The sequence below is a fragment of the Bombyx mandarina genome, chromosome A1 (assembly GCF_030267445.1).
Source record: "Bombyx mandarina strain Sakado chromosome A1, ASM3026744v2".
Taxonomy (NCBI): domain Eukaryota; kingdom Metazoa; phylum Arthropoda; class Insecta; order Lepidoptera; family Bombycidae; genus Bombyx; species Bombyx mandarina.
Window position 1 is genome coordinate 8,713,110 of NC_143234.1, and position 24,959 is coordinate 8,738,068.

Genomic DNA, 24,959 nt, shown 5'->3' on the forward strand with positions numbered 1-24,959 from the left:
GTCATTTGGGGCTAAAATGTACGCCGAGCCATATAATGATCTATTAAGTTGTTTTGTTTATTTTCGAATTACAACCACGATTTTGTTCCACAAAACATTTCAAAAAATAAGGTGAATAATACATAGAGAGCTTTTTTAATTTTTTTTGTGATAAAATATTTTTCAATGTAGTTTTACGTTAAAAAGAGGTTTTATAGTTTTAAAAAAAAACATCTCTCATGAAAGTTATGGAGTGTCATAGCCAATAGTAGTCCTCATAGATTATACACTTAATATATTAGGTAGTCCTTGTCAACGGAATGTGACTTTTGCTGTTTAAATAGCATAATAATTATTATCAAGTTTTTAATTTTTTTGGACACAGCTCAATTATGATATTATATTATTATATGAAACGAACTTAAAATAAGAAAAGTAAAAATAATAAAATTGTATTTAAATACGACTCTCAATGCTTTCGTATTAACTAAAAAAACCATAAAACATTCTAAGATGGAAGATGATGAAATATACGTGACATTAAATCATATAAGTGGTTTTAATGAAGACGGTATATATTTAGATGTTACGGAAAATCGACATTAAATTAACGAGTTTAATTTTTATTAAAAAAAAAACAAACGATAAAGTGTAAATTCCTCGGCGAAGGGTATCGCGTAGATCATCGTCCACTATCATTCACCGGACGGTGGAAGCTTCAGGGATCCCGCTCGCTCCAATATAAGGAGTAGAGCATATCTGCGCGCATCAGTCGCTAGCTGGGACACTAGCCGATCGCCCGTATGCGGCTCGATCTTCTTAGCTACTTCAACTGCCTCCGCCGAAGAAACTTACCATGATCGCGTGGAGCACACGCGCGTTAGTGTTCATTCTAGTCGGTAATTTTTTAAGTTTGGACGGCGAGATGCTGGGCAGCTGCGCTAATTGTGCCAACGCGGACCTCAGTGTCACCCAGCTGACGGAGGCCCGGATCGAGTTCGTCAAGCAACAGATATTGAAGAAGCTTCGCATGACCAAGAAGCCGGCTGTCGCGCTGCCCGTCAATAGCTTACCGATGCCGGTGGCGCAAGGACAGACCCTCAGTGAAGGCACTGATAAGCCGCCAGAGTTTGACGACTACTACGGCAGAACCGAACAAAAGATCATCTTCCCTGTCGAGGGTAAGTCCCGGGGTTCTATTAATCTATGTCGTATCTGAAAACGAAGGATGAGGTGTCATTGAATGCCATTACGATAAACGGTAATGTTACCAAAAATAAAGCTGCGTTGTTTTTTGCACGGCCAATGTACGTGGTAATAGCATCGTTCTTAGCGGATGTCATCCAATTGAGCCTGGGAACCCGTTTTGTTTTATTGTGAACCAACTAATATTATATGACGCGCATCCACTGCTTTCATACGACAAAACGATGCATTAGTTCCAAAGAGAAAAAAGTCCCACAAATTCCGTATTTATTTAGAAGTCAATTTGCTAATTATAATTTCACAAGCGTATTCTGATTACACTTATTGAATGAATGTAACGTTATCCTCTTATCTTTGAAAAGCGAACATTTTTATTTTTTTTTGTTGCGGGAACAAAACCTCTTTTTAGTTTCCCTGCTTTTCAGATATCTTACTTTTTACAATTGAGTTATGATTTTTTTCTAACTAGAAATGTGTATGTGCACATAAACATTATTTACCACATATGTGTGTTTGTAAGAATTTGAGTATTCGTTACTGTCTTCTTTCTTACACAGTTTCCCGTAATTATTAATTGTGAGATTACAAAGCTAATTTAATAATCTAATTTATGAATAAATCATTCAAATAAATGTCCTATACAGATCGAAGCCACAATAGATCCGGGTGAAACAGTTTTAAAAGTGAAATCATTATCAGTTTAATTGTCTCAAGTTTGTTATGAGAAAAAAAATAAACAATAATAAGAAATTGATAAAGTTCTCGGACTGCTCACCACAATAAGAGCATGCGCTCGTGAGATGCCGAGATTTGAACTTTGGACTCGGGTGTAAATGAACGCATCATACTATAACCGCGTGTCGCGTAGCACGGTAATACAGTGAATTTTTATTTATTATGAGTGCGCATGCAAATTTATCGCTTGGCCTAGTTTTTACCGAAACGCTCCATTACCTACCATTATTTAGCGATACACGTGCGTATTTTACTGGTGGTAGGACCACTTGTGAGTCCGCGCGGGTAGGTACCACCGCCCTGCCTATTTCTGCCGTGAAGCAGTAATGCGTTTCGGTTTGAAGGGTAGGGTAGCCGTTGTAACTATACTAGAGACCTTAGAACTTATATCTCAAGATGGGTGGCGCATTTACTTCATAGATGTCTATGGGCTCCGATAACCACTTAACACCAGGAGGGCTGTGACCTCATCCGCTCATCTAAGCAATAAAAAAAATTGTGGTTATTTTTTTGAATTTTAGAAATTTTTATTTTATATCTTCATAAATGCAGTCGGATCAATTCATCTATATCAGGACCTGTGTAGGTTTCCGAACAAACATCAAGCAGTCCCTACAGACCGGGCGTAATGTGTTTTTACAATGTCTAAATTTTTTAATTTTTTATTACTTAGTTGGGTGGACGATCTCACAGCCCACCTGGTGTTAAGTGGTTACTGGAGCACATAGAAATCTATGACGTAAATGCGCCAACCACCTTGAGATATAAGTTCTAAGGTCTCAGTATAGTTACAACGGCTGCCCCGCCCTTCAAACCGAAACGCGCGGATTCACAAGAGGTCCTACCACCAGTAACATTCTTTCGCCTTATTAATAAAAGGAAGAGTTTAATATCAAGCACTATATACTCCTCCTTGTATCGTGTTCTTCAACCCTGAGGGTCCTGACTTTTACGGAGTACCTTAGTATGTTCTATGTTCCTCCATTTATTCCTGCCCTCTGCGCAGTGGATAGCGACATTGATGCTGGAGTCCAATATTGTCTTAATTTGATCGGATCAGCGCGTGGGACTACGTCCTTTGGTCTCTGTCCTTCCACTTTACCGGTAATGATATACAAATACAGTCCATTTGATGGTAAGTGGCGACCGTTAATGGACATCAACAATGCAAGGGGCACAAACAAACCGCTGTTTATCGATAATAATTATAATGTCCTTTTATTTGTCAACAAATACCTCTGTTCCTTCGCCGATATTCTTTTGAGGACTGAGAGCTATTTAGAGCCCATATGATCAAAGGCCGTTTTCCAATTACAGCACAAGAGCGCATTATGCGGCATAATGCTCAACTAAGTTTCAGCATAATTCGGCATTGTGCGTCACTGAGTCGCATTATGCTCTGTAATTAACCATTACTTAATGGTAGTTTTAAAATTAAATAGCATAATGCGACTCAGTGACGCACAATGCCGAATTATGCTGAAGCTTAGTTGAGCATTATGCCGCATAATGCGCTTTTGTGCTGTAATTGGAAAACGGCCATATTCATCACATCAATTTAACCGAGAACTTGTCTGTCTGCTGAGAATTAATTGGGTTAGAGAATTTAGTGGTGAGTTTTCGTTTAACGTATAGCAAAGTAATTTTTTTGTCATTTAGCATATAATTTATATCGTGTAAAATTTATTGTTTTTTTTTGTTTGTTTATATTCGACTTCCTGTTTCGTAAGCTAAAAATTTTAAATTTTCGTATATTAATTAAACTTAGACATCGATAGTGAGTGTGTTAAGATAATTAACGTTTTGTACGTCTTCCATTGCTAGTTACTAAAAATATTATCGTGAACTTTGAAAAATAAGTTTAACGTACCGCGTTAGAAGTGTGGGAAAGCTCTTGGCCCGTTTAATGTTAAGTTTACCACAGCCCATAGACATCAGATAACGAATCCCCAGGAAGGCTAAGGACAATCATCAGAGGGCCTCTCGATCGATGAGCTATCCAAAGCCCGCCTAAGCAGAGCTGTCAACTAGTACTCACCCCGCGTATCCGGGGCTACACCCATGGAAGCCGCGAGTAGAGCAGGCTATTCGTTCCCAAACTAGTATACGGAGGTGACCCTATCGGGTGTTTCCACTTAGGGGGCCAGAATTCTGGCGAGACCGCCCTCCCCAGGCCCCCGGGTCGACGGCCTGGAATTCCACAATGATAGCCGATAGGTCTTATATGCTACAAAATAATAAACAAGCTAATGTCAAAACAGATACATAATTAATCCATTAAACTTTCTACGTTACATTTTTGTTGTTGTAAACAGCGCGTAATCATTTGTTTTGTAGAACTATAATAAAAAATACTGGAAGGATGAAATACAGGTCTCTTGTCTCTCCACACGACGTGTTGCTGCCGTACCAGGGGCAGGAGGAGGGATTTTATTTTATTTTATTGCTTAGATGGGTGGACCAGCTCACAGTCCACCTGGTGTTAGGTGGTTACTGGAGCCCATAGACATCCACAACGTAAATGCGCCACCCACCTTGAGATATAAGTTCTAAGGTCTCAATATAGTTACAACGGCTGCCCCACCCTTCAAACCGAAACGCATTACTTCTTCACGGCAGAAATAGGCAGGATGGTGGTACCTACCCGTGCGGACTCCCAAGAGGTGCTACCACCAGTGATTACGCAAATTATAATTTTGCGGGTTTATTACACGATGTTATTCCTGCACCGTGGAAGTCAATCGTGAACATTTGTTGAAATACGTACTATTTCATTACAAAAATTGGTACCCGCCTGCGGGATTCGAACACCGGTGCATCGTTATACACGAATGCACCGGACGCCACGACTACTCTATGCTATCTCGCTTTGCGCGTTGTCAAAACGATAAAACAGCCTCTAGAAATAGAAAGCAGTTGTTCGATTTTCCTCGTCAATGGCGATTATGTATCCAGCGTTCCGTGGTCTTGAGGCGACGGAGGAAGATGCACTTTGTGCTATAGCTTTCCTTCTCTGCCTTATTAATTCGTATTTGAGTTTCGATGGTGGATTGTGGCGTGATGACGGTAACAATCAGTTTAGCCGAATCATATTCGAAATCAAATTAATGGCGTGATTTGTACCCAGCTATTCGGTGTCCTCCTTGCCAGTCCTCAAAACACTAAAGAAGAGCTACCAAGCTGGCGCACGTTATTGTGTCTATTGTTGTTTTTCTGTCTCTTGAAGTGTTAGTAGCCGGTAAAAAACTTTTTTCTTCGTTCTCTTTCTTCTTCTTCTTCCAGTGCCTCTTCAATCCTGAAGGTTGGCTGTTAGCTTCCTGTATTCATTTCTATCAGCAGCTAGCCGGAACAGCTGTTCGACGGAGGCAATACCGATCCACTCCCGGATATTCCGAAGCCGTGACTTCTTTCTTCGCCCAGCCAGTCTCTTTCCGTCCACTATGCCCATCATTATCATTATCGTTCTCTTTAAGAAAGGCATAAAATACGAATCTACAAGAATAATATAATAAAATCGTGTAATTTGATAAGACACGGCAAGAAACATTCGATCTAATTATAAGAAAATGATTGTTTATAAAACAATGTCCGTTTATTGTAAAAAAAAATCAGTATCACTTCCCACACGGTCAGGGTTCACGAAAACAAGGAAATGTAGCGATAATTTTTTCTTCGAGCGATTACAAATCTACTTGATAAATTTAAATTTAAGTTAAAAATCATGAGATTGTTTTATTAAAAATGAAATTTCGTTTCGGATATTTTGATCGTTTAAAAATTATTGATTGTCAATCTATACCTGTAACAATTATTATTTATTTGTGGATTTTATATTTGTACGCATGGCGCGTTGTCGGTGGGCTGTGAAGACATTTTTTTTATTCCCTACCGATTCTCTGCTAGCTATTCGACCTTTATTGCTTAGATGGGTGGCCGAGCTCACAGCCTACCTGGTGTTAAGTGATTACTGGAGCCCATAGACATCTAAAACGTAAATGCGCCACCCATATTGAGATATAAATTCCAAGATCTCAGTATACTTACAACGGCTGTCCCACCCTTCAAACCGAAACGCATTACTGCTTCACGGCAGAAATAGGCAGGATGGTGGACCTACTCGCGCGGACTCACGGGAGGTGCTACCATCAGTAAAAAAGATGTTAGATGGTCTACTAAGCAATCAAATATCGCTTTCCATAGGTATATTTTTGTTTATCGCCCAACCTATTACAAACATAGATATCTATATATTAATACGTGAAGCAAAAACTTTGTATCCCTTTTTACGAAAATTGCGCGGACGGAGGAGTATGACATTTTCCACACTTATAGAGAATGTAGAGAAGAAGTGCACAATGCTAAAAAAATTTTAAAATAATGCATAAAAGATACATTAAATCAATAAAGAAAACATTACGCACACTACATACCATGTGTTTGACGCACACACGCATGCATACTATTTATTGTCAAGCTTTTGTTCTTGACGTCTTTTGTCAAATTGAGATTAAATATTGTTTGTCTTTGTTAATATTTTTTATAGTGTAGTCCAGTGTAGTCTTCGCGAAATTTGTGATTATAGAAGTATAAAATACAATCATAATAGTGTAGAAACTTACAATTCCAATTAATTATAGTCGAATTTCGACTACTGCGGGACCTCTAGTCTCTATAAAGATCTCTGTGATTATTTAAGACACGTCGAGCGACCAAAAACGAATATTATGACAGGGATATCGATGCGTCCAGTCTCGCGTGCAAAACGGAATCAGCTTGACACTATCGTCATCAATTAATGACATAACACAAGCAGTTTGCGATAAGATATAATTGCGTTGAACGTAGTTTGAAACGGGTGAGTCAGCTGTTAATAAATAACAACCCTTTCTTCGCACACGGAACCGCTATGTCGTGGATTTAGGGCGCCAATGCTGATATTTAATAAAAAGAGATAATGTAACCTTACGAATGGAAGTTATTATATCCAATGTAATAACACATTAGTGTGTTTTGGCTATAAGAGCTGTTTTAACTCAATTTAGAAAGAAAATTGTTTCTGAACTTGATGTGCAATAATCGTATAGATATTTTAATAGACTTTTTCTCTTTCTTTTCCTACCTATCCTAGTAACTGCGAAGGGTTATACTAGTCAGAAGATTTTTCTAACACTAGCTCTAGCAAGGGCAGTTCTTCGCTGAATCTACCACCGGATCGGAAACGCGACCCAAGAGCTTCCGGCGAGAAACTCAGTGCTAATAGTCAATATTCTAAGCTAAGTGTAAATGGTTTACGTTATTTAGAAGTCTTCGAAAAACTCTAGATACAATCGAATGTTATGATGTTTAAGCATCAACTAAATGATAAAGACGATGAAAGAGATAGTAGTGTTGTTCCCGTTGTGTTTTTATAAGCTCACATAACACCAACTGGGGCGTCACCTCGTTCATTTACCGATTAAGCAATAAATAGTGAAAATTGTCTCGTAATAATTTGCCTAGTTGCTTTTGCTTGAATAAACAAAACAAAAAGAAGTCTTACTAAAATGCAACATGTAATCGGATATATAATAACATAGCTAAATCTATTTCCGTAAACATTTTGAATGAACACACGGAATTTTCATAAATAGGTTTTTTTTTTGATTACAGATAATAAATAAACTTTGATTTTGGTGTCACGTAAACATAAAAATGATAGGTGTTTAACGAATATTGAACTTAAGACGTACTAGATGATGGTTTTTTTTTTGATAACGCCATCTTGTTGTGTCTTTAAAGCGGTTAGTTACCCTCAATTAAGAAAAATAGTATTATTATTCGCCAATAGATGTCGGGAAGAGTTGATTATTGAAAACACGAATAAAACAACATTTTCTGAAAATAAATCGTAGCTAGATCGATTTATCACCCCCGACATCCCCTGTATACTAAATTTTATTAAAATCGTTGGAGCCGTTTCCGAGATTCAAATTATATATATACAAGAATTGCTCGTTTAAAGGTATAAGGTATAGGTGTTTTATGGATATTGAATTTAAATTTCTATAAATACGCTATTTTTTTAATTAAAAATAATAAATAAGCTTCGATTTTGGTTTGACCCAAACATAAAAATGATAGGTGCTTAACGTATATTGAATTTAAGACGTACTTATATTTAAGAGCGGCGTGTGAAAAGATAACAAACACCTCGTGAGGCGTTATCTTGCCGGGGTCGATCCTTGCTCTAATTACGAATGGGTCAAACACGTATAGTACGAGAATACGCTGTGTGTAAATGTGTATGTATGTAAGTGTGTATGTATGCAAAACATTGACATTTTCGTAACAAAGTCCAGGTCCATCCGGGATTTAAATAAATACAACATCAGTTCTGTTTGTTGTGATATATGATATTTATATTACGAATTCGATAGACTTTCGTGCTTGACGTTACGTGTGCTTAGTGCGAATTTCTTAACGTTCTCGATAACGTAAAAGTTAACTTAAATTTTGTATGCAGTTGGAACAGTATGTCTTTTGTGTGTGTCCCTCCCTCACTTTGTATGCAATACGCCGCACGTTGACAAAAAGACTGTTAGCATTCGAAAAAAATGTCTTTTTTTGTGATTGTGGTACTTAGCATTTAGCGCGCGAATTTTAATGCATTTTTGCAAAAAACCTTTTGACGTAATTCAGATTTTTTAAATCTTTTTTATAGTATTTCTCGTGTTAGACTTTAAGTACTGTTTGATGAAACTTTAAGCGCTACAACTGAGAAAAAAAAACAAATTTATTGATTAGTGTTACTTTTGGTTCGTAGAAAATGTTGCTTTTTCCTATTCTGGCGATAATAGTGTAACTTTTGCTCTCTCTGTTTAATGTTTTTAAAGAATTAAACAATCTTACTTCCCAAGTTTTACGACTCGTTTGTAAGGACTCTTCTGTGGCATCGAGAATTATTTAGTTTTGAATTAGGTGGATTTTATTGAATTTTTAATATTCATTTTGAAAAAGTTATACTTAGATATCATGATTTTGTTGATTAGTGTTCTATTGTTGTTCCAGGAGAATGCTTAACGTCAGGCCGGTACCCATTCAAGTGTTTGCAGTTTGAGTTACCTCCGGACGTGGAACCTGAAGAAGTATCTGTGGTTGAACTTTGGTTTTATAAGGTAAGGAGGCTTGGACAAAAGCTTAATCATCTTTTTATTTATTTATTTTTTATTGCTTAGGTGAATGGACGAGCTCACAGCCCACCTGGTGTTAAGTGGTTATTGGAGCCCATAGACATCTACAACGTAAATGAACCACCACCTAATCTGTAATTAAGTTTAGCATACTCGTTATATGATGAAAGAGGCTTGCGGAGAGTACTTTTTAATTTTTATTTATTAGTTACTGGTATTTATAGCTATTATTACTTAATGGTAGGCAGCGGCTTGGCACTGCTCCTGGTATTGCTGACGTCCATGAGGGACGATGACCACTTACCATCACGTGGGCCGTATGCTCGTTTGCCTACAACGGCAATAAAAAAAAAACAAGAGTTGGTTATTATACGGTAGCCATAGTTTATGGACATAGACAAAACCAGAGATACAACCAAACCGTCCGCACGGGTAGGTACCACCACCCCACCCATTTCTGCCGTGAAGCAGTAATACGTTTCGGCTTGAAGACTGTGGCAGCCGTTGTAACTATACTGAGACCTTAGAACTTATATCTCAAGGTGGGTGGCGCATTTACGTCGTAGATGTGTATGGGCTCCTGTAACCACTTAACACTGGGTGGGCTGTGAGCTCGTCTACCCATCAAAGCAATAAAAAAAAGACAAGTATGGGTAGCATGTGTCCTTCCAGCTAACTGTACTTACTAATCCAGTAGACATCACTATCGAATCTGGTTCTCATATATTTGTTTCGTTTTAGGAGCGGGATCCCTTTGACGAATATAATCAGACGTTTGTGATATCGGAAGCCGCTCACTGGGACAGCCAGCAGCAGTTCAAGAAGACTAAGCCGATAGCCATTAAGGAGACTGATGTGGGCGAAGGCTGGGTGAGAGTAGAACTCGCCTGGGCGGTCAGAGTTTGGCTAGAAGGACGCCAAAGATTGCACACATTACACGTCGCGTGCAGGACTTGTCAGGTGAATATCATTAATGTTTCGATCGGACAAGATTGATCAATCACAACATAGTATAAAATAAAGTCGCTTTCTCTGTCCCTATATCCCTATGTATGCTTAAATCTTTAAAACTACGCAACGGATTTTGAAGCGGTTTTTTTTAATAGATAGAGTGATTGAAGAGGAAGATTTGAATGTATGATAACATCCATTAAATAGTGCAGAAATCAATAATAAATTAAAGTTTCCGAAGCGAAGCGAGGGCGGGTCGCTAGTTTTTAATACGCTTTTATTAGCTTCAGACGTATGTATGTTTGTAACGGAATATTTGAACATAATTTTGACCCCGGACGTCGGATTAACTCCAAAATTGGTATACTGATTAAGGACCTATGACAAATCAATATTTAAAAAAATATATTGAAAGAATTGTAATTCAAGTAAAAAATGAAAAATAAATAATAGTTTAAAACAAACGAACAAAATACGCTTTTATAGAAAATTCAACTAAAAAAGAGATAATAAATTTTAATAAATTTAAATTACAAAGAGTGTAAGAAAAAATGATTTTATTGTAAAAAAACCGTGAGGTGCATGGTATCAGTAGTTATAAATATTTTATGAACAGATATGATGAGTAGAATGGTTATTTTGATAATATCCTGAAAAGCACCCCACGCTTTTTTTACAATAAAATAATTTTTTCTTACACTTTTTTTAATTCAAATTTATTCAAATTTATTTTCTATTTTTTAGTTGGATTTTCTATAAAAGCGTAATTTGTTAGTTTTTTTAAACTATTATTTATTTTTTGAATGATGGCCGTATAATGATTGTGGTTTTTGATTGTTAATTACGTACTAACAGCTACGTCGTGCACCTCTCTCCTTCCACGAGAAGCATCGTCCTTTTCTTGTGCTGTATACCAAATACGCGGGAAAGCGTCGTCGAGGGAGAGCTCTGGAGTGTGATCCTAACACCAACGAGTGTTGTCGCGAGCCCCTATACATCAGCTTCAAGGACCTGGGCTGGGATTACTGGATCATCAGACCGGCTGGCTACCACGCGTATTTCTGCAAAGGAAGCTGCGCCCCTATATCTGCGGTCACAACTTCCAAGAGCTATCATCACGACATCATCAGGGTGAGTTTCTAGATCCAATCAGCTAATTATCTTCGTTCGTGAAAACGAAAATGGGTGTACGAGCTCACAGCCCACCTGATGTTAAGTGGTTACTGGAGCCCATAGACATCTACAACGTACATGCGCCACCCACCTTGAGATATAAGTTCTAAGCTCTCAGTATATAGGTAGTTACAACGGCTGCCCGACCCTTCAAACCGAAACGCATTACTGCTTTACGGCAGAAATAGGCAGGGCGGTGGTACCTACCCGTCCGGACTCACAAGAGGTCCTACCACCACTAATTACGCAAATTATAATTTTGCGGGTTTGATTTTTATTACACGATGTTATTCCTTCACCGTGGAAGTCAATCGTGAACATTTGTTTAGTACGTATTTCATTAGAAATATTGGTACCCGCCGGCGGAATTTGAACACCGTTGCATCGCTAGATACGAATGCACCGGACGTCTTATCCTAAAGGCCACGACGACTTGTCTCTATCTGCCGCCTAGTATAGAGCATCGTGATTTGTGGTGTCGAGGGTAGTGCGGATCTGGTCAGCCAATAAACACAGAAATAAAACTCCTCAAATATCCACTGATCGCTGGATTTTCTTTAACAGAAATACTTCTACACTGTGTCGGAACGAGTGGCGGAGTTCAAGCCTTGCTGTGCCCCGACGACCTTCAGCTCCTTACAGCTACTTTACATAGACTCGACGAATACAGTGACGCAAAAGACCCTACCTAATATGGTGGTCGAATCGTGTGGTTGCATGTGAAAATGAGTTTTAAGACCACTTGTCTAAGATTTAATTTTTAACAAACACTTTCTACCGGTTGCTTGCCGAGTCATCAAATGAACCATCATTTAAGTAATTGAACTCGTTAGTCTGAAATTCATTGAAATTGCCAATTTATTATAGCAAAAAAAAAACGGTCTTTTACAATATTTTTTATTCCCTCTCAAGTCGGATACGTTTATTAATCCAATTTAAGTTGTTTCGAGACATTCGTTAAATGAAATATTAGATTTAATTTATTTAAGCGTAATTGTGATATGGCATCCAGTGTTTAATAAAATTTAGTTAAGCCTTTATTATTGCTTTAGTTTTTAATTGTAAAATGCATTTATATAGATTAAATATTAATTTAGGCTATCAGTGATGATTTTAAGATTAGTAATTTTAAAATTAGCTCTCGGTTAATTAATTTATATTCGAAACAAATTTGGTCTTAATGTAAATTGAAGGGGTGTTTTGGCGGCAATAGGACGCCATTATGTTTTTAAATTCAATTACTACTCTTTTTAGGTTTTTCGCAGTGTCTGTCTGATTGGGGAATGACTAAAAGCTAAAACCGAGTGATTTATTTTAAATTTATTGTTAATGGTGTAAAGTTTATTTCTATTTTTTCTATTCGACTCAAAAGAGCCTATTTGCTATCTTACGGGCAGACGGAGTGGAGGCTGTATCTCACCATACCTGAACCTCTCGCAACTCACCTGATAGTAGATGGCGACTAATTGCATGTCAGAGGCTGAAGAAAAAAAAACTATAAAAATTTTTTTTTTTGGGTTTGTGTTTTCTTGATTCGGTGATCTTTTTTCTAACACAGAAAAATCTAAAGTTGTTGACTAGACGTTTTATGTGAAACGTAGGTACGCAAATCTTAATGAAAAAGAAAAAAAAAACACCCTTTATTATACATGTAAGCACTGTAATTTGTTGTTTTACAAAATTGTTTACTTATTTAAAGTAAAATATTTGTATGATAAATTATCAAAATTAGGTTAAACGTGTTTTCCGAATGTTGTTATTGTTTCGAGTTTTTTTTGTTTTGTTTTTAATTGTAGAATGAGTATTGAAAGCTCTTTTGAATATATGTCGCTATTAAAGGTGAATAAAGATAGAACAGATTTTTCGAAACACTAAAGTTTGAACAAACATGCGTTTATAAATACTAACTTTTGAATACAACTTCAATACATTATTTTTATTTTCTCGGGTCTGCGAATATGCTAGACATAATTAAATTTATTATTACGGTTTAATCTCGGTGTTTAGAAATTTTTAAATATTCGTAATGTCGGAAATAATTAACACGCAATTAATCGTAAAACAACCGTTACAATTAAATCTCAAAGCATTGTTCTTAATGCCGTGTTGACTGACGGCCATTTCGACAACAATCAATTCTTAAAATCTACTTTAATATAATTTATATTTATATTTATAAATAACAGATTTTAAGGATTTCATTTCTTTAAGAAATTATTGTAAGTTTTATCAACAAAATGTAGATATTTTTTTCCGTTGTTTTTTGATTTAATATTGGTTACACCAAAACTCATCCTGAGATTTTACTATTACACTCTCTCACGATGAAGCTGAAATTTAATATTCGATTAAATTAAATAAAAACTACTTACATATGCAAATTGATATTACCATAAAAATTAATTTGCGGTAATTAGGTAGTTTTTTTTTTTATTTATTTGCATGGCAGCACTCGCACGACGATTACTCTGACACAAGATTAATCTAGCAAATGTGTCTTTTTGTCTATTTATCGGTCTCAGCATCAGACCTGAAGTTTCGGCGCCAACTTTCCACCACGCTCAAGCTAGAATTCATCTTCTTACTTGAATGAGTTGCAGCCCATAGACTTATGCAAAAGATAACCTTAAAATCTCGTTACCCGCGCATCAACTTATTATGTACTTAAAAGTTAATTATTTGTTAAGTTTATTTTGTACAGTTGATAAGTATTATAGATGTTAAGTTTAAGTATTTTTAGTTCGGACGAAAAGGGGAGGAATAGAAAAATAAAATATTTTGAATTTGTGAAATAAAATATTTTGAATTTGTACCAATTCCGTTGTTTTGTTTTTAATTATTTTTCTGTGTGCTTAGTTTGAGTTTTATAACTTCTCGATCGCGTTAAAGTTAACTCATTAACTCCAATTTGTATGGAGTTAGAACAGCGCCCCTACGTTTGTCGCCAGTTTTTTAGCTTTTACGCGATCGAGAAGAAAACATGTACTAAGCACACTGCTTTCGTCTTGCCACGGCACACGTTGGATGGCATGGGACTTCCCCAAGCTTACCGGTCGACGACTAGTCTTAAAGTTAATCAGCTACTCGCGTATCACTATGCACCTTGACACCCGAGATAAAAATCTTCATTGTTTTGTAGGAACATGTTTTTTTTATTACCCAAGTCTTTGAAACAGATTGAGAGGCCACCAGCCGTTAGCTGCACAGCGGATCCAATGGATATGATATACTCGAACAGTCACCTTGAAACATTAAGTATAAGGTCTAAATTCCAATTGTATAGTGTAGGGGCTTTGCCATATGACTGTTTTGCGACAGAAATAGGAAGGATGGTGATACTTACCCGTTCAGGCTTACTATACCCCCACTTACTGGCTTACTGCCAGTAATAAAATCTCTTAACGTACATTTCATTTAGTTAAAAGTGAAAAAGCTATGGAATACCGTAATCGTTAACATTATTCTTGAAATTTATAGATTAATATTGGCCCACCCTTGACACTTGTGCATTAAGCGTCAGAACGCTACTTTGAAAAAACGATGCTACACGATAACCATTTTATCGTGGCCGTTGCTAATCACTTTAACCGACCCAAACATGTCGTGTCGGATCCCCCGAATCCACTCTTGGTACATTTAAGCTCTTCAAGCACCGGGCGCCGTCCTCGTCCAACTCGTCGAATGCGACAAAGAGTGCGACGAGCGAACTAACCCATAGCTACTAACACAGCCCATTGAGTTTCTCGCTGGATCTTCTCAGTGGGTCGCGATTCCGATCCGGTGATAGATTCTGAGAAGCATTGCTCTTGCTAGGACTAGTGTTAGCAAGCTCTCTTTTTTTATGATTGAAAAATTTCTAGTGGCCCGAAGGCCTTTCCAGTTTCACCAAGACAGGTGGGCGTGCAAAGGCTCAGCCAGGAGGGGTAGGATTTGCTAACAACTGCCCGAGTGCCTCCGAACGAGACCTAACAGCTCAAAAGCAATTGCTTCGCGAATGAATCTACTACCAGATCGGAATCGCGACCCGCTGAGAAGATCCGGCGAGAAACTCAGCGGGCTGATGCATGGGTTAGGTTGCACGTCGACCTCTTTGTTGAGTTCGACGAGTACGATCCCTAAGCCTGTTCATAGTGTTAGAGCTGAGGGCGTCTAATGCAAAGGTTATTGGATCTGATGTATCCGTAAGGACCTGTGCCAGCTCTCTCAGGTTGAGTCCCGTGAGCTCACCTACGATTCACAGCGTAGCTCTAGGAATAGCTCTTTAGCACCGAATAGACAAGGAAAAAGAAAAAGCAATACGTAAGTTGGAAAACCACCTCTACAATTGAGACTGCAATACACTTATATCGAAATCACGTCACCTCCAGCCCAACGACTGCAGGGGAATCCCGAACAATAAAACAACAGACAACGACACAAAAAATATCGTTTATAGTTCGACAAAACAAGATCACAATAAAAAAAAAAGCTCATCATAATACTAAAATGGCGTTTCGTAAATAACTTAATACTAATTATAAGTTCAGCTCGAAATAGATTTTTAAAGCTACCGCCCAATGTCGGACAAACAAAAATCAGCAAAGGTCAACGACCCGCGCACGTGACACGAAAAATACGAACTGATAAATTAATATATCCGTCGTTAATTAAATATAAATCATATTCCGTTTACATTAAGGGAGTATTTTGTTAGTACTCGGGTATGATTTACTTGTGGCTTTGTTTTGTGTTGACCATTGCGCTACTGTACGTGATTGGGCAGATAAATCCACCGCGCTTCTTGAGCTGTGAAGTCTGTCTCAATGGCATAGAAATTACAGCAATTCTTTTCCTCAGCGGATTTATCGAAGTCTGTCTGTTACCAAGCGCCTACTACAATTTATAAAACAGAGATAAGCAATTTACTTAGGGAGAAACTTATTAAGAGCTTCACGTTGTATAATTACGCCAATCGGCCATATTGTTCAGTGTTGTCAACATAAAAATAACAGTTTCTAATATATAAAAATAACAGTTTCTAATATATAAAAATAACAGTTTCGCCGAAACAACAATAGGTAGAGAAACCGTAGATTTATTTCAGTACTAGCGACCCGCCCCCGCTTCGCTTCGGAAACCTTAAATTTTATTATTGATAGCTGAGTCCTGCGATGTTACCCGCGGTTTTTGTCGTATCGCGGGTGACGCCGCGGAGCGAAGCTAGTCTAAAAAAGTAGCCTAAGTTACTCCTTATATCATCAGCTATATATCAGTGAAAGTCTCGTCAAAATCGGTCCAGCCGTTCCAGACATTAGCCGCAACAAACAGACAGACAGACAAAAATAAATAAAATATACAGATTTTGGTATATGTACTGTGGTGTACATATTTACGCATTTAGTAAAAAGTGGTTATTTTATTATTACAAACAGAGACTGCAATTATATTTATTTGTATTGATTAAAGCATTTACCTTACATTATGTTTGAATAATTAAATTATTTTTATTATATATTATTATGTATTTTGTTCGCATTTAAGTCTTGAAATACAAATTTATCAACTAGTTTCACTATCTAAAGTCAGGTTTAATTAACGAGTCATCAACAGTGCGAGAACATTGTTAAAAGATATATCTCGAGATATGTACGTAGGGTTCAGTGACCCCGGACACAGAGGTCAGTATCGACTAATATTATTAAAAGGTATTTTTGTATTACAGTATTCACACTTAGATCAGCAAATCGTACTTATAGAATTAAAGTGGATTAATACAAAATTCTTTTTTTTTTTTTATAAACTCCAAAAATTTTATTAGAGAATTGTAATTTCTTTCAGTTTCCATTTTAAATACTTTAAGCCTTATAGCGCTTACCTTAAAGTTTAAAGTATGCGCTTGATTTAAAACAGACGGAAAATATAAATTTAATTTTTAATTTAAAAACTTTAATTTTATTATCTGATAGAATAAATACATGCTTATAAGTCGTACCAAATATGAAAACTGATTTTCTTAAAATTTTTAGTTATGCCTCTTTAATTTTAAAGGTGCGAAATTAATATTATTGACTAATTACATTAATATTGTTATTGTTGATTTAAGAACATACTATTCATATAACAATCATTATACAAGGGATTTATTCTGGCAATTATTATTGTTTTTTTTTAATAATTTACTTACATGGCATTTCATAAAATTAAATATACAGTGATGGTCGTATAATTAGAAACACTACCAAGGGTCTTTGACCTTATGTGAGATACTTCACGGCAATAGTTATTTTGAAATTAAACAATAAATAGGGCAACATTTGTATGTTGAAGTTATACTTCCTTTATTTATAAGAAGTGTTTCTAATTATATTACCGCTGTATATAATAATTGTGTTTCACTCTTATTAACTAATAAAATATATAAAGTTGGAATGATTTGGACGATCACAAGCCTTGATTACTTATAATTTGGCGATTTGTATACAGGGCGTTGCAATTTGATTTTAAAAAGAAAAATGCACGTGCAACTTCGTGCACGTGAAAGAAGTGAAACTTCTTATTAGATGTGTAGTATTGTGATTATCTTCATTTTTCAACCTTAAATCAGATTGCTCTTGTAATAGGGAATGCTGTGTATAAGGGAAAAATATCATGAAAACAAAAAAAAAAATTTCAGCTATTTGACTGGTATAAGCATAATTGAACTTCGATTAAAAAATCGATCTGTTCATGTTAATACTAAAGAAAACGGACTTTTAAATACAAAGATAAACGTCGCGTATTAAACGAAATGGCCCTTAATATGATTTTTTCTGAGCGATTTTTTTTTTCCTCAGAAAAGGCCTGTATATTGCTTATATACACTAATAAGTTGTACTCGAATCAATATTAAACAGTGGCCAGAAACGAAACTGACTTAAAAAAAAAATCACTACATTTGTATATTTCTACGAAGGAATATGTATCTTTTTGCTGGAAAAGATTTATCATTAAAATTCTAGTTAACAACACCGTCACTGGTGCCCTCCGCAAAACAATCACAGATTTTAGTCTGCACTTTAAGATTCACTAAACAAAAATCATTGTCTTCTATATATATATACACATGTACACTCATATTTATTTTAGCTTAACTAAATAGCCACTACGTTAATACTAAAGCAATAAATACAGTTAATTAACGAGAAACAGTCAACTAATTACTTTTTTACATATAATAATATAACGTCTGTACCGCAGATTGGGGGGAATAGGGACAAATTTGGGTTGTCAGTGCTTTTGTGAGATTAAAATTTGTTGAATTGAAAATAACTTTTATTTGGTGTTTAACGGTTTAGATAGTTTAATTTTGTCATCAGAGTTTTGTAACTGATTAATGATATTGAAAAGTTAATTACCTAAAGGTAAGTACATATCTAACAACTAAACAGTGCCAGCCCTAACGAAAAACTCTATTGTTCCCATACGTGACCCGATTCACCCCAAAGCCAAGGTGAATCGGGTCAAGCTAGTTTTTTAAGCTTTTGTATATATTTTTCAATGAACTATTTATAATAATGCATCGTATATTATTAACATTTAACCTCCGGAACAGTTTTAATCTCAATTTTATTGGTATTAATTACCCTAAGAAAAACCGCTGAAAATTTGTGTTGGAATTGAAAAGCGTCCCGATTCTCCCCAATCCACTGTACTACGTATAGTACAACAAAAGGGTCAATGTTTCTCAAACAATTTCACAGCCAGTGGCTCTCAAATTTCGTTATATTAATTTATGCCTTCTCTGACGTCGTTAGTTTGGCGGTCTCGCTGTCGGAGGGCGGCGCCGGCTGGGTCGAGGGCACCTTAATGATGGTGGGCAGCGGGGTGGTGGGGGGCGAGGGCCGGGTGGCGACCGTCAGCACGCCGCTGTTCACGTCTTCGATCGCTTTTCGGAGCTGGAACGTAATGCGCCCGTTAAATTACCAATAGTTTACTAGATAAAACCTGTATAAATAATAGTTTAAAAAAACTAACAAATGCGCTTTTACAGAAAATCCAACTAAAAAATAGAATAGATTTTAATAAATTTAAATTAAAAATAGTGTAAGAAAAAATGTTTTTATTGTAAAAAAGCGTGGGATGCTTTTCAGGATATTATTAAAATAATACTTCTACTCATATCTGTTCATAAAATATTTATAATTACACACATGGTATCACCATGTACAGGAGGGGGCGCAGTAGGGGGGGGGGGGCAGTAGGGGTGGGGCGCAGTAGGGGGGGGGGGGGGCGCCCCCACACGAGACACGTACCTCTTTGAGCGCGACAACCCCGATGAGTCTGCCGATGGCCGTGACGTAAGCGCGGCTCACCCCCAGCGTGGAGAACAGTGAGTGGACCTGTGGACACGGGGACGCGTCAGTAGACCTTTTTTTTCTTCTACCTAAGCTGACAGCCTTGAGAGGCTATGTCAGCGTAACCTTAACTAGTAGGTGAGCTCTCGGGGCCCAAACCTCATGATCAGTGGACCTAGGAATGCTTGCCTCAAGCCACCTTTGAGGAACACGACACAGCAGTCGGGAAATATCATGGAGGTAGGAGACGGAAGGACAATATCCCGAACAGTTCCTCAGAGCATCGCCCGCTGGACATTAGCGGGTGGTGGTTTTGTGGGGTAGGATTAATATAGTAGTTATGCCTATGCAATTGTAATACTGATCAATGAGGCCGTCCTCACGATCCGTGTTGTCCGCGGGCCGTACTCCTGACCGGCTACGCTATGTGGTTAACTGAAAGAGAATCTAGTCATTTCTGTTTAGCTTGGCTATTAGCCTTCCTTGGTTGAAGACAGTACCTTGAGTAGAGAAGTCCTCTCCACCAGCTGGAAGGGCGCCGGGTCGATGTGGCAGATGTACAGCGTCTCGTCCTCGTACTCCGAGTCCTCGGGCAGCTGTGGACAGATCTCGTGTCTTAATGGTTCTCTTGGTTATTGTGAGGACGACGCTTTCGGGACTTATCCTAGTGCTTAAAGTGGGAGGAAGGACCGGGGTCCCCTCCTACCGTGACACCACCTACCCTGCCTATTTCTGCCGTGAAGCAGTAATGCGTTTCAGTTTGAAGGGTGGGGCAGCCGTTGTAACTATAGTGAGACCTTAGAACTCTTATCTCAAGGTGGGTGGCAGCATTTACGGTTGTAGATGTCTATGGGTTCCAGTAACCACTTAACACCAGGTGGGCTGTGAACTCGCCCACCCATCTAAGCTATAAAAAAAAACACACACACACACACAAACGTATTCATACCAGATCTCGTTTCCGGGCGATGCTGAGCATCCGATCGAAGTCAATTTCTTTAGCCATCTCTAGTTGCTCCCAGGCCTTTTGGTCCTCGGGGGACATGTCGCAGACTCGCTCGCGGGGCTGTTGACGGTAAGGCATATTAACAAGAGACCAATATTCCTATTTTAAAATATTCATACATACATTGAAAATAAGTTATATGTTAAGAAATAATATGTCGTATTGTGTTTTGTAATTTGCATAAAACATCTGCACACTGTTAGTTTAATGCAAATAAATAAATATAAATTTAATTAAATTTATATATATATATATGTCGTGGATAACGACTTTTAGTTGTCGTGGATAACGACTTTTAGTAATATTAAGACGGTGGTTTTGATTATTATTTTAAATGATGAGATGTTGTTTTGATAAATATCACAAAATGAAGGGTAGACTACGTAACGCCACAGTATAAAATGGCGGTACGTGGACAGAGTCGTGGCATTCCGTGTCAGACAGTCATGCAGGCCATATCGGACGGTCGGTCCGTCTCAGTCAGTAAGTCTCTGACAGACAGTCAGTCAGTCAGTCAGTCGGTCAGTCGGTCTGTCGGTATGTGCAACGAAACTGTCGGTTTATCCTGTCATTGTGAAAGTTGTGTGTGTTGAGTTTCAATAATTATTATTCAAAAGGTTTTATTGACTTTTTATAAACTGTGTTCAACGAAATACGAGTGATGGCGAAACTACCGCTCAGCCATCCCTGACGTGAGCCGACATATATATATATATATATATATATATAAATAAATGAATTGCTGTTCGTTAGTCTCGCTAAAACTCGAGAATGGCATTACCGATTTGGCTAATTTAGGTCTTGAATTATTTGTGGAAGTCCAGAGAAGGTTTAAAAGGTAGATAAATATGAAAATGCTCGGAATTAAATAAAAATAACAATTTTGTATTTCTCCTTCCTACGTCGAAAGTTCGGTTTTCCTCCCTCTGTACAGGGAAGAAAGTGTAACTTTTCCTCCCGCTGTACAGGGAAGAAAGTGTAACTTTTCCTCCCGCTGTACAGGGAAGAAAGTGTAACTTTTCCTCCCGTTGTACAGGGAAGAAAGTTTAACTTTTCCTCCCGTTGTACAGGGAAGAAAGTTTAACTTTTCCTCCCGTTGTACAGGGACGAAAGTTTAACTTTTCCTCCCGCTGTACAGGGAAGAAAGTGTAACTTTTCCTCCCGCTGTACAGGGAAGAAAGTTTAACTTTTCCTCCCTGGGTACAAGTGCGCATGCGCGTTAGTGTCTACATCTGCTCTCACGCACCTAAAATTCTCCGCCATTGTTGTGCTCGGGTAATTTGCAATATTTTGTTTAGTGTAAAAGTGAAATAAACAAAAGGCAATAAAATTTAATAGTGAAGTATTAAACCAAGGAACTCATCTTGGTTCAGACAGTTCTTAATCAATTAGTAGTAGTTTATTTAAAATTAAAAAAACAGTTAAATTGTTGTTTTATGAGGTTGCGGGGGCTCCGCCCCCCTACCCCCGACCAGGGCTTCGCTCCTGAACCCCGGCTCGGTACTCCACGAACTTTCAGCCTGGTAGGAGAAAAAATAGTATGTGCACCGCATGAAAAAAGTAGGACATCTCATCCCGCGTGTTTGCCAATTTCACACGCGGGAGGAAATGTTCTACTTTTCTCTCTTGGTGCACAATGTACTATTTTGTTTTGATCTGTCCAACGTCGGACGGATTCCTTTTGTTTGTTTTAAGTTTACTTTATACAATAGTTTAGGTCTTTTATTTATCGGTTGCGCACTGTTAGTTTAATGCAATTAAATAAATATAAATTTAATTAAATTAAAAATAAAATGTCGTTGTTATCGTCTGTTTCGCTGCTTACAGACAAGACGAGGTGGCCGAGTGGTTAAGGCGTTGGACTGCTAATCCAATGTGCTCTGCACGCGTGGGTTCGAATCCCATCCTCGTCGAATGTTTTTTTGATAATTATTTACACCAATTTCTGTTTTCATTTGCATACTAATATTTCTTAATGCTATACTGTGGCCTGGTTAGGCAAGGAGCATTTTACCAGATCACTATCTGGTAATGCTCTAAGTGGAGTCTACGGAATGGCTACGTTTTGTACCAGAACAAAGGTGGTCGCTCGCTCACCAGAAACTCCTCAGTCAGTTTAGTCGTCGTGGCCTAAAGGATAAGACGTCCGGTGCATTCGTATCGAGCGATGCACCGGTGTTCGAATCCCGCAGGCGGGTACCAATTTTTCTAATGAAATACGTACTCAACAAATGTTCACGATTGACTCCCACGGTAAAGGAATAGCATCGTGTAATAAAAATCAAACCCGCAAAACTATAATTTACGTAATTACTGGTGGTGGGATCTCTTGTGAGTCCGCGCGGGTAGGTACCACCACCCTGCCGTGAAACAGTAACGCCTTTCGGTTTAAAGTGTGGGGCAGCCGTTGTAGATGTTTATGGGCTCCAGTAACCACTTAACACCAGGTAGGCTGTGAGCTCGTCCACTCATAAGAGCAATAAAAAAAATCAGGAGGGAATAGAGCATGTAACTATGATTACCAGTTGAACTTTCTTGTTGATGGAGGGACTCCTCGGCAGTCCGGGGGTGAGCTGGTCGGAGAGGCCTCCCTCCACGTCCTGCAGCAGCGTCGACCTCCTGAAGATGGCTTCGAAGGCCGCGCGGATCCTGCGCCGGCGGGGTACCGAGATACAGTTTGGATTCTCCACGGGCACACATAGAAAATACTTGCTTCATACTAACTACGATCAATAAGTAATACTGATATGTAAAATTATACACACACTAGCTGATCCTCAATCGATAAATAAAAGACCTAAGCTTTTGTATAAAGTAAACTCAAAACAAACAAAAGGAATCCCTCCGACGGGGGACACATCAAAGGAAAAACAAAATTGTTATTTTTATATAATTCCAAGCATTTTCATATTTATCTACCTTTTACCTACTACCTTCTCTGAACTTCCACAAATAATTCAAGACCAAAATTAGTCAAATCGGTTCAGCCGTTCTCGAGTTTTAGCGAGACTAATGAACAGCAATTCATTTTTATATATATAGATAGCACCTAATGATCTCTTAACACTAGTCCGCAGCATCTGTTCACGACTTAACCTAACCTAATCTATCTTAAGAAGGAGGGAGCCCGGAGATCAGTAATACAGGTCTTTGAACCTAGTACAGACTTCAGCTCTTTCAAGGGCTTACAAAATAAATTATAAGGTTAATTTCCATTTGTATTTGTACTATACCTTTATGAGAGAAATAAATTATTATTATTAATTATATTATTATTATTACATTATACGTAACTTCTTTGTTACTGTAGATTAGGAGGAATCGGGACCCTTCCCAAATACAACACAAATTTTCAATGGTTTTTCTTAGAGTAATACCAATAACATTGCGATTAAAATAGTTCCGTAGGCTTCAAATTTTATATACGATGCGTTATTATACACAATTTATTTCAAAATATACACAAAAACTGAAAAAAACTAGCTTGACCCGATTCAACTTGGCTTTGGGGTGAATCAGGTTACGCATGGGGACAATAGAGTTTTTCGATAGGGCTGGCACTATTTAGTTGTTAGGTAGGTACCTAACTTTAGGTAATTAACTCTTTAATATCTTTAATGATTTACAAAACTTTGATGACTAAATTAAACTATTTAATATTCTTAAACACTAAATAAAAGTCATTTTCAGTTCAGTTAAATCTAAAAACTCAACAGATGTTTTATGACGTCCCAGATTTATCCCTATTCTAACTCTAGTCTCTATTCCCCCTAATCTACTGTACTTTGAGATTGTTTCATAATGTGTTGAGGCAGAAAATTCAGTCGATTCAGAAAAATTTTAAGAGCTAATGTCCAAAAGGTTAGATGGAAACTGGACGCCACAGCCAATACCTCTGATCTAAATGTTAGGTACACAAGCCACACCAGCTGCAACCAGCTCGGTCCCTCGCGGCGCCCCGGGACCGCAGCACGCCGACCCCCCAAAAGCTACGTTCATATAAGCCCCGATCAATATAAGGCTTTACAGTCATACCTGGTTTCGGCTCCGGTGACGGTGCTGTACACTTGCGCCGGGGAGGACGCGGGGGAGGGGGTGGTCGCCTGCGGGGGCGGGGAGGCGAGTCCGCGCGTCAACGTGAACGAGTTCGTCTTCTTTAGGATGGACTTCGGCCGGAACAGCTGACCGGGAGCTGGTGACAACACACAACAAATACTGGGGGACGAGCCAGCGGCGTAAAACGCAGTCGTGTTCGACAATCGACAATTTGGAAGTCGTCGTGGCCTAAAGGATAAGACGTCCGGTGCATTCGTGTTGAGCGATACACCGGTGTTCGAATATCAGGCGGGTACCAATTTTTCTAATGAAATATGTACTGAACAAATGTTCACGATTGACTTCCACGGCGAAGGAATAACATCGTGTAAT

General features: G+C 38.0%; 2 protein-coding genes and 1 non-coding gene across 5 annotated transcripts in view; 2 read left to right on the forward strand and 1 right to left on the reverse strand.

Annotated features, from left to right (window-relative positions):
• Positions 1-729: 729 nt before the first annotated feature.
• On the forward strand, positions 730-12,849 carry daw (activin beta chain dawdle). Its single transcript, XM_028188458.2, has 5 exons — positions 730-1,160; positions 8,968-9,074; positions 9,831-10,049; positions 10,896-11,171; positions 11,778-12,849. Exons 1-5 carry the CDS (start codon positions 836-838, stop codon positions 11,934-11,936), a joined length of 1,086 nt encoding a protein of 361 aa, XP_028044259.2. The 5' UTR covers positions 730-835; the 3' UTR covers positions 11,937-12,849.
• A 4,125-nt stretch (positions 12,850-16,974) lies between these two features.
• The window catches only part of ClC-a (chloride channel protein 2), a 75,649-nt gene continuing 67,664 nt past the window's right edge, over positions 16,975-24,959 (reverse strand). For all 3 annotated transcript variants that reach the window (XM_089739552.1, XM_089739551.1, XM_089739553.1), the window contains exons 18-23: positions 24,567-24,723; positions 23,054-23,180; positions 20,475-20,591; positions 20,026-20,121; positions 19,484-19,570; positions 16,975-19,126 (exon numbers count right to left, since the gene is read on the reverse strand). In XM_089739552.1, the coding sequence (XP_089595678.1) occupies positions 18,962-19,126; positions 19,484-19,570; positions 20,026-20,121; positions 20,475-20,591; positions 23,054-23,180; positions 24,567-24,723 (749 nt within the window). In that variant the 3' untranslated portion in view covers positions 16,975-18,961. The remainder of the gene's footprint in view (positions 19,127-19,483; positions 19,571-20,025; positions 20,122-20,474; positions 20,592-23,053; positions 23,181-24,566; positions 24,724-24,959) is intronic.
• On the forward strand, positions 22,363-22,444 carry TRNAS-GCU (transfer RNA serine (anticodon GCU)). Its single transcript has one exon. It is a non-coding gene; the product is annotated as a tRNA-Ser (tRNA).